We start from the raw sequence: 13,734 nt of genomic DNA, 5'->3' as shown, positions 1-13,734 counted from the left end.
TTGTGGATATTTTCTTAAGAACTGTACCTCAGATTTTTTTTACACATTTACAGATTTTATGATGTGTTTTAAAGATTTTTCAAGATTTTATTCATCACTCATATTTTTAATTGTGTTTTTTATTCCCAATGATGTAACATGATGGATGTGTGGGTTTATTATTGTTCATTATTAAAACTATTTAATACATCAGTGAATATAAAATAAATTTCTAGAAATCACATTACAGAAGAACAGACCAAAACTCTTCCTTTTGAATGGATGCTTAGATTACTTCGATATTTAACCATGTATAACCACTTAACCATATATAAGGAATATCATCTTAGTTCAACATTGATAGTATATATTATAGGTATTACTGAGTAAATAATAATATAATTGTTTAAAACTTAATAATAAACCAACTTAAAAAGAAACCCTAAATAGTTTTCACATTGTAATGCTATTTCAAAATATAAGTTACAGTTTTTAAGCCAGCATGTAATTAAACATCTATGACTGACTTTTTGAGTCAAATTGTATTTACTTCAAAAAGTAAACATTTTTAAACAATTGAATTTGTATTTTCATTTACTTTTCAGGATCAGTTTTCTTTTTAGTAAATTTAATTAGTTATTATTTTTTGAAATTATCTTTTATTTTTATATAAATGTATATATATATATATATATATATGTACAGGATTTGTTTTAAAACACAACCCAATTTAAAAAAAAAGAGCTATATTTAATATGATTATGTGCGTTTATAAATATTACAATAATTGGTGAAAAACAATATTGCGATCAAATTTTTTTATAACAAATATTGAAAGTGTCCACCATTTTCATCAATGGAAGCCTTAAATCTCTATTTCATATTCTGTACAGCCTTTCGAAGTGTACTTCTTCCAGTTTCTCGTAATTCTTGAGTTATGTTGGCTTTCAGTTATTCAATGGTGTGTGGATTATTTCTGAATACACAACCTTTTAGATATCCCCAGAGAAAAATGTGCAGGAGAAAGATTAGGTGACCTAGCTGGCCATAAGCCAGTTGATATTACTCTTTCACTAAAGAAATTTCTTAAAAGGTTCATTGTTGTTCTTGACATGTGGCATGTAGGCCCATCTTGTTGAAACCATGGATTTTCCTAATTTAATTCCAAATTTGCAATAAATTGCATTACAAATTCTTGGTAGAGATCTGCATTAAGACTGTTTTCAAAGAATATTGTTGAGACACAGTTTCTGACAATTCATACAGCTCCTGGCAGTTCACTCAGCTCCGCACAATTCACTCGATTCTGTACAATATACCCAGCTACTGACAGTTCATTCGACTCCATCTATACATTGCATGCTTTGCTAAGGCTTTGCATGCCTTAGTTATCATTAAAGATCTGCCAATAACTAATGAAAATTATTTTATTGCTCTAGAATTATTAAAGGTATAATTTGAAAATTTCTCATTTCATAGTCTTAAAGTGTTATAATCCAGTTTAGATGTTAGAAATTGGACTACAATAAATTCATATGTATTAAGAGGAAGTTGTATTGCTTCAAGCGAATTTAAATGTGAGAATATTTCGTTAATACAATTAGACAATATATCTACAGAATCTTTTTATAGAAAAAAAAACTTGAAGCAATGTAACTTCTTAATAAATATGAATTTATTGTAGTTCAATTTCTAACATCTAAATTGGATTATAACACTTTAAGGCTATGGGATGAGAAATTTTCAAATCAAAGGTTTCCCACCTTTATCGAGTCTCTTAATTTGAGAAGACAACTTGCAGAAAACATTAAAGTAGTCACTTCAAACATACAAGTGAAAAAAGAAAACGAAACCAAAGGACAGTTTTATAACAATCCAACCAAATCTTTTAACAAACACTTTACTTTAAATCATAACAAACAATATAAAAGAAATTGTCAGTTTTTATTCACAATTTAACTTTAATCAATTCTTGTTCTGTAACTCAAATCATTATTTATACCAGTGTAAAAAATTTATAAATGTGTCCATTGGTGATCATAAAGCCTTTTTGGGAAATAAAAATTGTTGCTCTAATTGCCTGTGGAAAAGCCACTCCATTGATCAATGTTATTCAAAAAATCGATGTAAGAGTTGTGCTAAGAAACACAATACACTCATCCATATGGACAAATTTAATGATTCTAAATTAAAAGGTAATAAGTCTGAAATTGATACTTATTGTTTATACAAGAATTAGTCACAGAGAAAAATTGGTAGAGTTCAATCATACATATGTGTTAGTGATGTAATGCAGGAAAAAATAATCGAAGGAACGTTAAAAAAAACATGATTGAACAAATCTAGGCATGAACAAATCCAGATGAGACAACAAATGTCAAACGTCTAAGGAAATTTTGTTACTGAGAAATCACAACCTAAAGTATTGATATCATCGATCAAACAATTTTACAATAATAATAAACAATATTCACAATACTAGATCATTCAAATAATGATGATAATCATAACTAGCTGTCGCAATGAGGTGACAGTATTTATCAACATAAATCGCGTAAGTAATCTCAAAAGAACATTCCTCATTCGAAGCATAAGCATATATGGTATTTGAAAAGGGGAGACTCTTTTATAACCCCTAAAAACAAAGAGGTGACTACAAAACACTAACAGATGCCAACGAAAACCTTCAATTTATAACAAGGGAAATCGTGTGCACCAAAAACAAATCTTAACATTAATATAAATTTAATTGCATTACCTTATTCACAAGAATAGAATCCTGATTATCAAAGCAATATTAAAAATACAAATGATAATAATATTTTTCATAATAATAAATGTAATCCTTATCAAGATTTAAGGTCACATTCAAAACTTCCGAAGAACAAAATTACACCGGTTATAATGATGTACTACCACTATCTAAAACAAATCCTTTTCAATCTGTCCAGTTTGTCATGGCAGGCAGAGGTCTAAGACCTGTGCATAAGTTATGCCTGTTACCAATCTCTAATGATTGAGTATATTATTTATTATTACTTATACTTTACATACTTTATTGTTATTATAATTTCATTTAATTTGTATCTCATAATTTGATATTTATACACTGTTGCTATTGTAATTTATTTAATTTATATTCTTATGATATGATTGTTAGCATACTCATAAACATTGTATAAACATTTATAATTTAATTTACCTATTTGTAATTCACATTTATATCTTCCATTATATTCATTGACTTTATTGTATAATTCATTCATTTACAATCATATTGTTGTATGACATATTGAGATAACAAATCAAACCTTATTTTCATATTACATTGTAACATTTCATCTTAATATTATTTTTAAAAAAATCATATGATTTTGGCGAGCAGTATGTTGAGATAAACCTCCTGACAGTTCATTTGGCACCACATGATTCACTCGGCTCTGTATGATACACACAGCTCCTGGTGGTCCACTCTGTTCCATCTATACTATATAAGCCAGCTCTACATTAGAATCGGGCATATTGTCTTCAACAATATGAAGATTCATATTGTTTGCTACAGCACATCTTTAATTCATGTATATATATATAATATATATATATATATATATATATATATATATATATTATATATTTATATATATAATATTTAATATTATAATATATATATATATATTATAATATTATAATATAATATATAATATTTATATATTTTTATATATATAATATATATATATATATATATATATATATTCATATACATATACATATAAATGAATTAAATCATCAAACTATTATAACAAATAATTTACATGGTAATTCAGTAGGACTTTTTATTTATTAATTGAACCAGCAAATAATCAAATGTTTTATAATTAAACCTAACCGAGGTACTACACCAAGGAGGAAATTATTTCGACAATATGGGGCCAATTTTTCTTTGCCTGGAAATTGCACTCACACACAATTTTTCTGTGGGTGTACAGGTCATGAATGGAAGATGTGAGGATTGTTGGAAATCCAGCTCCAACTGTTAGCAATCATTCCAACTATTAATGTAACAAATCAAATGAAACTAAGCCTCATCTGTAAAAAATATATTATCCAACATTTTAATGATCTCTCGAACAAACTGATTAGTGGAACCCAGAAGCATAATCAACTAGGAGTAATGTGATACATGTGACACATGAATTCGGTATAGCTTTAAATTAAGTGACCAGGTAGCTTTAAAAGCACTATAGAGAGATATTCCTTTTTGCTGCACAAGTTTTCCTAATGATTTGTTAGATGAGTTTATAAAGCTTACCCTAACACCTTCCAATGTTTTGTCATTAAGTACTGAATGTTTCTGGCTATGTCTCTGGTTGCAAACGGCCCCTCTATATTTCTTTATCAAATGATGAATTTATTATTTATTTGGTACATTTTTACCCTGGAACTGCAATTGAAAACCTTCTTAGCACAAAACAAAAGATTTAGTTATTAAATAATTTTCCACAATAAAAATACTTTCTTCTTTGTTCAAAACCATTTCTTCTTAATAAAAAACACAGATAACCAAAAATAACTATATTTACAAAAAAGAAATAGAAAATTATATCAGCTGATTATAAAGCAACAACAGTTTGTGCTGCCAACCTCTTCATCCGAAGTTGGAGTGGACTATTAAGAAGTGTTCAAGCTTGGGCTACTGAAAACATTAATTTTGTTTAATGTGCCCTACCAATATGCCCAACAACACCTTCCAATGTTTTGTCATTAAGTACTGAATGTTTCTGGCTATGTCTCTGGTTGCAAACGGCCCCTCTATATTTCTTTATCAAATGATGAATTTATTATTTATTTGGTACATTTTTACCCTGGAACTGCAATTGAAAACCTTCTTAGCACAAAACAAAAGATTTAGTTATTAAATAATTTTCCACAATAAAAATACTTTCTTCTTTGTTCAAAACCATTTCTTCTTAATAAAAAACACAGATAACCAAAAATAACTATATTTACAAAAAAGAAATAGAAAATTATATCAGCTGATTATAAAGCAACAACAGTTTGTGCTGCCAACCTCTTCATCCGAAGTTGGAGTGGACTATTAAGAAGTGTTCAAGCTTGGGCTACTGAAAACATTAATTTTGTTTAATGTGCCCTACCAATATGCCCAACAACTGCAGTTCACTGAATTTATCTAATCAAAGTCTCTGCCAATATCCTTCTTGTAGATCTTGCTTTTACCTCCAGCAAATTTAAATTGTATAGCAATTTATTATTTGTAATAATATAAACTACCTACATTTTGGAAAAAAATTAATCCATAAAGTATATTGCTACTTAATATGTGAACAACAATATTTGATCTCACAAATTGTTAAAAAGCAGAATTTTTGTTTCTGGTCAAACAAAATTTCAAGGATTCATGAATGATCAAACAGTTCAATAATCTGAATTTTTTATGAAAAAATGATGAACACAAAGACTCTTATCAACAACTTAAAGAAAAATATTTAAGTTGAAATTTAAAAAACTCAAGCCACCATCTCTTGATTTAGAGTTTTCAAGATATTTCTTGAGCAATTTCCTGTTTTCACCAAGTTTTAAGTCGTACATATTGTCTATTGTACATATTAATGGAAGACAATAAGCAAATATGAGTGGAATCTGCATTTAAATGTTTGACATGTTAAACAAAACAAGGTGATAAATAATGAATGATGACAAATTGAAAGAAATGATAAATTCAGATGGCTGAATGGATTGGTAACAAAGAAGTATGATGGCAATATTTTGAAGCACATTGTTATGATAAATACTTCAATTTTGGTACTGATTTTGTAGAGAAGTAAGCTAAAGTATATAATTTTAATAAAATAATAGTTAGTTGAAGTACTTTCATAATAATCATTTTTGTAATCATTCACTACTTTAAGATAGCATTATCATTTTAAGGTTAACATGTTGATTGCAATGAAGAATCTGCAGTCCTCAGCTTTTATTAGTTGAGTCCTGCTGAAATTTAGTATAGATACTAAAAGAGATGAAAGGTGAACATTATAGTTCAACATTATAGTAAAACTATTTAGAGTGGTTTATATTACACAGTCACATTATTAATGCACGAGTCAATTTATTTTATGAAATGTGAAAAAGCAAAAACTCTGGTATGTTAATATATATCTTAACAATTTGCATTTATTTACTTTCAGTAGTTATTTAAAGCATGGGCATTAAAATCTTGTAGAAATCCAAAGTTGGTATATATTTTAAAAACACTTAAACATCTTACAGTCTTAATTATGTACTTATGCCAGATGCTGGGCACTTTCTAAAATAAAAAAGAAATTCAGTATATAGCTTTGGAAATTTACAAATCATAGATTATGGATAAAAAAAACTTTAAGGAGCTATTGGTTAATGTTGTTTCATAATGGACCATGGAAGCAAAGTTTGTGTATTATTTGCATCTATGCAAAATAAACAACACCATGTTATTTAATAATAAGGCAATCTGGCATTCTTACTGAAAAATCTTAAAAATTAATATTTCCCTTAAGATTATTTCATTTTTTGGGAGTTATCAGTCATTTGCCTGATTTGATACTTTTCTTCATCATTCCTTTATGTGCTAATGTTTTATTCTCAATGTAATTATTACATCTTACTTCTCAGGTATCTTATTTATCACAAGATTTAAAACAAAATATATTTGGAATTGCAGTTTGCTGTGATTGAAATTAGTATTTATTTAATTTCTAGCATAATAATTGATTACTGGTCAGTGAATTGTGTAAATATTTTTTTGATTCTGGTAAGATTTTGTTTTTTAATACTTCTGCACCATTTTCATCTAATTTTAGTTTCTTTTCTTTTTATCTTTTATGATTTCTGGCTGTTAAATTTATGATATTATTTTTGTTTTATTTGAATTATTCACTGTAGATTTTTCACTTTAACACTTTATGTGTTTCTTTTTTCTTTCACACACATGCACGTTCTGATCTTCTCTGCACACCCTGATCCGGTAGAAATAAACTGTGGTCATCCTGGTCTTCTCTACAATGGATGGCTGGAAAATATTGAAGCTGGCACTGGTCTAGGTGCAAGTATTATTTTCCGTTGTCATGAAGGAATGAAGCTGGAAGGAAACACATCTACTGTCTGCCAAATTGATGGAAGATGGCGTTACCCACTGCCTCTTTGTCTTGGTATGATTTGTAATGTTTAAAAGCATACACTAATCATTGTTGTAATAATATTTTGCTATCATCAAAGATATTATCAATGAGTATATTTTTAGAGAGAGATTTTCTTTCCTAATTTTCTTTTCTTGTTTTCTAATTTTCTGCAGCTTGTTTTCTTGTTTAATGTGTATCTATTTTCTTTTTCAGCCTCATGATGATACATGATTTTTGTGGTCTATTTAATTTATTCACCAAAAATATCTTTATATACATTTTATTGCATGAGTGATGTGAGTTCTTATTTAATGCCCTTTGACCTATATTTTTTGGACTGTTTTTATTAAAAACTATAAGAAACTGAATGCAGGCTTAAAATATTGTGTAGATCTACAAAAATATAATGCTTGTGTAACTGCAAAATCGGTAATGAATTTCTGTTATTGGGAAACAATAATGAAATGAATGTTATACAGTCAAATCACAGTTATCTCAACAATTTGAATGAATACTACTGATTATCATGAACACACAAGACTGAATAAGATACAATGCAGATGGGGAGGTAACTGGCACACTTTCAATTGTTGACCAAACAGATAACCGGTGTTTGTCATTGTTTTAATAAACACAAACATTCATTTAATTGTTGTGTTACTTGAACTACAAAATAATAATCGAGAAAGGCATAAAATAATTATATCAATGTAGTGAATGCATTTTTCTAGTATTTTTGTAGTGGCTTATTAAGAAAAGTAAGTAAAACAGTTTATTTTAACAATAGGGAATATACTTGTATGCTGAAAGATAGTACACAAGAAATAACAATTAGAACTGGAATGAGGAGATTCTGAGTAATCAACAAAAAATGTCCAATCATGAAGATTTTTTTGAAAAACTTATTTATCATTTGAGAATGCACAGCAAAATATTAGTTTTAAATCTTGTAGCATTAGTAAACTATGTTGGAATAATTAAAAAAACAAAGAAAATTATTTTTAGCAACAGTGTTATGAGTTCTCAAGACATAACACTCTTAAAACCTACATAGATGTACACAACTGTGCTAAAACTGAACAATCTTCACCAGATTTAGGCAATGGACTTGAAGCAATAATTCATTTGTCAATCGGATGTAGACTTGTGTTTTGCATTAATCTTTGAAAAAAAATGGTTTTAATGAATAATGCTCTTGGATATGTACAAGATGAAATTTATGAAGAAAACATACTTCTCCTAATCAACTTCCTGTAATGATTCTGACATTACTTGATGATAACAATGGAGAGAGTTATGAAAATAAAGGCTGTTTACTGATACGTTCTGTGGTGAAAACATAGGAAAATCGATCTTTGAATTGTTCCAAAAAACAACTTTTATTGCACCTACCGCTTAGAGTAGCAATTCATAAGTCCCAGAGTTTGCCATTAGACAAACCAATTATTGAGTTCCAAGTGAAAGAATTTTCTCTAGGTTAAACTTATATAGCATTACCTAGGTTTATCATGCATTAATATTTGAGTAATATAAAATCTTCTTCTATTCTTTTAGTTCAGCGTTTGGATATATCAAGAAATTTAAATTAATGATTGTATAAGATAAAAAATAAATAATATATTATTTAGTTTCACTATAAAATATCTTCCTTCATTTTTAAAATGGTTAACAGTACATGTGTAAAAAATTAAATCAGTAACAGAAAACAGTTTTTTATTTTATTTCTGTTTTTCTTATATCTTACAAAACATTTTATATCAATGGGTGTTACTCAAAAAATAAAAAAAAATAAAATAAAATAAATAAAAAGGCAGTAGAAAAATTAAGGGGCGTGGAGCCATATTAATTCTTTCAAAGTCTAGATTTTTGTTAGTTTAACAATATATCAGAAATTTTTTATACTGTCAGTCTAATAAAAATAATTACAAAATTAAAATCCTTGTAAGACATGTATACAATGTCATTTAGATATGGATTTAATTTAGAATGAACTTTAAAACAAAAACAAGTCACATCACTTCAAGTGTTAGGCTTTTTGACCTGTTTTAATTTAAAGTGTGTGTAAAGTTAAATTTTATCATTACTGTCCACTTTTTCTTGGTTGTACTACTTCTGAAACTAGCTTCTTACATTGTTAATTCCTGGAAGTCATCTGTCTTCCATCTATACAGGGTTTTCAATTATTATAACACTCTAATAGTTAAAAATTTATCTGAAGTTCCAATCTGATATATTCTTTTTAATCTTGCAAGCAATTGCATGAATCTACTGACTTATAAACACTGACCAGTTTAAGTTTGGTGGCTGGCCTACCTTTCTATTTATTATTACATCACCAAAATTTTCATTTGGATTTTCTGTCATTGTCATTTGAAGTTTTTCCACACCCTGTCTTTAAATATTCTTCTCTACTACATGAGACTTTTAATGCCAGCTATCACTCATTACAAAATAGTATTGTTAATAGATAATTGACTTTTAATGAGTACACTCCTAGCAGTGAGCACCACTTCATTCCTTGTCTCATAGGTTCAGAGATATTTTTTTGATTTCTTATTTATAGCTAATATCCTTACATGAGGGACTTCCAATATTTAAAATCTACCTTCTTGCTGATGTTCATTCCAGGAACAAAAGGGTTATTTATATTAAGAATAAGAACTCTTATAAAATTATTTTAAAAACAATAAAATATTAAATGATTAATTTTCAAATTAATGAATCTCATTCATTCAAATGTCTTTCAGAGCTAATTATCAGCACCTTCTTCAGTGGAGTGTCTGATAACACTGTTTGTAGTACCATCCTAAAAAGTTTAGATATATAATTAAGTAAACAAACAAAAGTATTTTATATTTGAAACTTATAAACCCAATAAAACTAATCTACAAAAGAAAAAACATATTAAACTAACAAACACAAAAACAGTTATGTTATTAAACCATAAATTTAACCAGTTTCCTAATCTTTTTAAGGCAGACACCCTTATAACGATGCTACCAGATATTCTTCTGAAGGAGGTTCTTATAATTTAGCTTCAAAAGGTTTTGGAAGAAGTGTTACTTATAAAGTGAGTCTTTAATATTTTCAAAGTGTTATTCCTTTTATTAACCTCTTCAACTAAATATTGAAAGATACATTAAAAAAGTGAAATAATGATTAGTATTACAAGCAGAAAGTAATAATATTTTCTGAATGGATGAATGAGGACGAGTGATACCGTGGTACATCAATCTCATCTTATCCACTCCTCTCTGTGATTGCTCTAGCTTTTAATTATTTTTTATTGCCTGTTCTTCTTTAGATAATCCTCTAATTTAGTTTTTGTTTTTCTCATCTCTCACCCTTACTTGCCCTTCTACCACAACACTAATTAAAGCATGCTCTCTAATTACATGACCAACCAATGTTTTCTTTTTAATAATAATCTGTAACATCTGTTTTTCTTCGGTCACATTTGTGGAACTTTGCAATTTGTTTTGCAAACTCATTTTACATTTTCAGTTTTACTCCATGTTTATATTTCAAAAGCTTCAATTTCCCTTCCAGATTTGACTCTCAGAATCCATTTTTTTGAATCATATATTCAACATATTCGACATACTCAACATAGTACTACAAAATCTTTTCTTTAAGTTTTCATCCAACCTATTTGCCCATAGTAATTTCTCTTCTTAAATTCATTCTCACTTTTCCATTCAATAGTCCATTTTCTTTCGAGTTAACTAAATTCATTTGTTTTATTTTCTTTCCATTTATTTGTATTACTGTTTCTTCATTATTGCTTACTTTTATTACTTTTCTCTTTTTATTGTTTATCCTTATTTAATATTCCTCTTTTACTGATCGCACTTTACTGCTAAAGAAGAAATAGTAATATTTTAACATTTTTAAGTTTTAGTCACTTTTTACAACTATATGAACTGTAAAATTAATCCACACTCTTTTCTCACCACTCACTATCATACTATCTTTCTCATTTTATCATTCATTCATTATTTTTGTTAATATTACACACTTTCCAAAATCCATTCTCTCTTAATATTTTCTACATTTACAGTATTTTTTATATTATTTAATTTTTGTACAGTTATTTTATAAGTCTTCTGTTCTTCTTCTAAACAGTACGTAGGACTTTACACGAGTATGAACAGAAAATTTTCAGGCTAATGAAGTATCAAAATTTTTTCCTTTGTTAAATGTTTTTTTAAGTCAATAAAACATATAGTTCCAATCTCAGATGGTTTCCATTATCCTTTCCCCAACCTTCTAAACTCTTTCCATTAATTACCCCCAATGTCGCTCATATTTTTGATTTATTACACAACTTACACAAACATTGTAACATGACTTATGATACAGTGCAAACAAGTTTAGTTAAATTAAATAAAATTATCAGAAGTATGGAAAGAAAACAAAAATTATACTTTTATCACCTTATATAGTGGCCTATTGAAAACTTAACAAAATATTACACTGAAAGTAAATAAAGCTGTAGATTATTACACTTGCCAAAAAGCAGCAATGTCTTCCAGTATTGCTTGAAATGGGGTTTTACCAACTTCTGGAACTTTTGTGCCACATAAACTCACAAAGATATTTATCAAATAAACTTCTTGCTGTACCACATTTACACTTCATTTTGTTTTTCACTAACTCACTAACTCCTACATTCTTTTGAATGTTTGCCTCTGTTAAAGGATCTAAAATTTTGAGAGTGATTGACTGTACAATGATTGTAACTTTTGTTTAAGTTATGTATACCATTACAAGCTGCCCAGTTATCAGACATTATTATAGATCCTGGGGCTATATGTTCCATAATTTTTGGCAGTAGTATGTCATCTTTTCTGCCTTTCACAGCAAATAAAAAATACTCAAGTGTTCCCCAATAAATTCCTCTAAAAACCTATTATTCTTTGATTAGCCTTTCTACATTGGACATCCTTCTTACAAAAAGTGAATCATCTGTTTCCACTGTTAATCCATCACTGCCAATCAGACAGTTTTCCGTCAGTAATTTGGTGGCACACACTTATCTTAAATAATTGTTGCAGTCAATAATGGTATTATGATTTATTTATAGCTCTCATTCACAGAAAGATATGGCTGTCATTTCAAAACTCCATGAATATATGAATAAAATTATTTTATTCATACCTAGTTTAGATTCTTGAAGCCATGTATTTGGGCGCAGATGCTTCAACACAATAACCATGTTTTTTACATCTCCAGAGTTCATTATCTTCTGAAATGATTCAATCTCATTTTGTGATTATTTGCACGTAATTTACTTTTCAGTAAAATACCTGCATTTTTTAAAAAGCCAATACTTGTGTTTTTTTTCCTCTTGTAAGTTTGTATGCTTGAAATATTGCAGAAAGTAACTCTATATTAAAGCAAGTCAAAGACAAGAATGGACAGGAAAGTGCAGTACAGCAGATAAAATAAAAAACAAACAAACCGACTCTTGTTTGCCAAACTAGTAGTCATCCTTATCATTTCATTTCAGATATTGTATTTACAATGTTATAATAGTGTGGAGAGGATAATGAAATAACACTGAAAAACAAGAGTGGTGGAAGACTAATGGAAAATAACCCCAATCTCCTCTTTTTAATAAATCGTTTTTCAATAACTTTGATTGAACCTATTGAATTTTGGGTACTGACTCAGGGTCTTAGACAACATTATTTCTTACCTACACTTTCCTAAATTTTTAATGGAAACCATTTACCATTATAATAATACATCCCTTATTTACCATTTGTAATATTATTTTTGTAGCATGTTAAGTTACTCATTTACAGTCCTCAACTTAACTTGCATTTTGAATTTTACTGAAACACTTGAAATTGATAAATCTGTTCTATTGAAAATGTAGCTTGAAATACTAATCAGAAATCACTCAGCGCCAAAAATTTTCTTGATAGTAATGTAAATTTTTAAATTATACTTATCATACATCCATTATTTTAAATAATTTGCTTATACAGAACAATTTAATAATACAGTAATCTCTATGAAGTAGTAATCCATATTTATTATTATGCTCCCATACATTTCAGAAAATAAATGAAAACGTTACTTCGTTTATGGTTGTTACCCCATCTGATAAATTACTGAATCTATTTTCATTATTTTACAATGTGCAATATTTCATACCAGCATTATCATATTATAAATTAATCAGCTAACCTAAGAAATTTATATATTTAAACTAAGATACATCAACAATAACATTAAATGAAAGTTCTAAGATTCACGTTTTAGAACTGAGAGTACTTAAAACTTGGTGAGAACAATTTTTATTTTTTCAGCAATTTTTATTCCTCACTGTTTGTGTGGGTTGATACAGAATAAAAATGAAATATGGTTTTTGTACAACTTAACATTTTTCTAACATTTATTTATTTTTATTATGATAATCTGATGGTGGATAAATAAATGGCTGTATTCTAAAATAAAACTTAACTGTACTTCATGACACATAAATTTTTAAATAGCATGTAGCATCTAATAATTTAATTTTTTTTAACTCATTTGTTGTATTTTTGTGATTAGTACAGAAAAGTAAGTAAAT

The 13,734-nt window shown here is 27.9% G+C and overlaps 1 protein-coding gene across 5 annotated transcripts in view; it reads left to right on the top strand.

Moving 5' to 3' along the window:
* Nucleotides 1–13,734, top strand: part of Hasp (Hig-anchoring scaffold protein) — a 502,258-nt gene that overhangs the window by 419,860 nt on the left and 68,664 nt on the right. For all 5 annotated transcript variants that reach the window (XM_075381941.1, XM_075381932.1, XM_075381913.1 and 2 more), the window contains exon 8: nt 7,002–7,181. In XM_075381941.1, the coding sequence (XP_075238056.1) occupies nt 7,002–7,181 (180 nt within the window). The remainder of the gene's footprint in view (nt 1–7,001; nt 7,182–13,734) is intronic.

The sequence above is a fragment of the Lycorma delicatula genome, chromosome 1 (assembly GCF_047948215.1).
Source record: "Lycorma delicatula isolate Av1 chromosome 1, ASM4794821v1, whole genome shotgun sequence".
NCBI lineage: Eukaryota > Metazoa > Arthropoda > Insecta > Hemiptera > Fulgoridae > Lycorma > Lycorma delicatula.
Note: the sequence above shows the minus strand (reverse complement) of the source record. Positions and strands in the feature narration are given on the sequence as shown.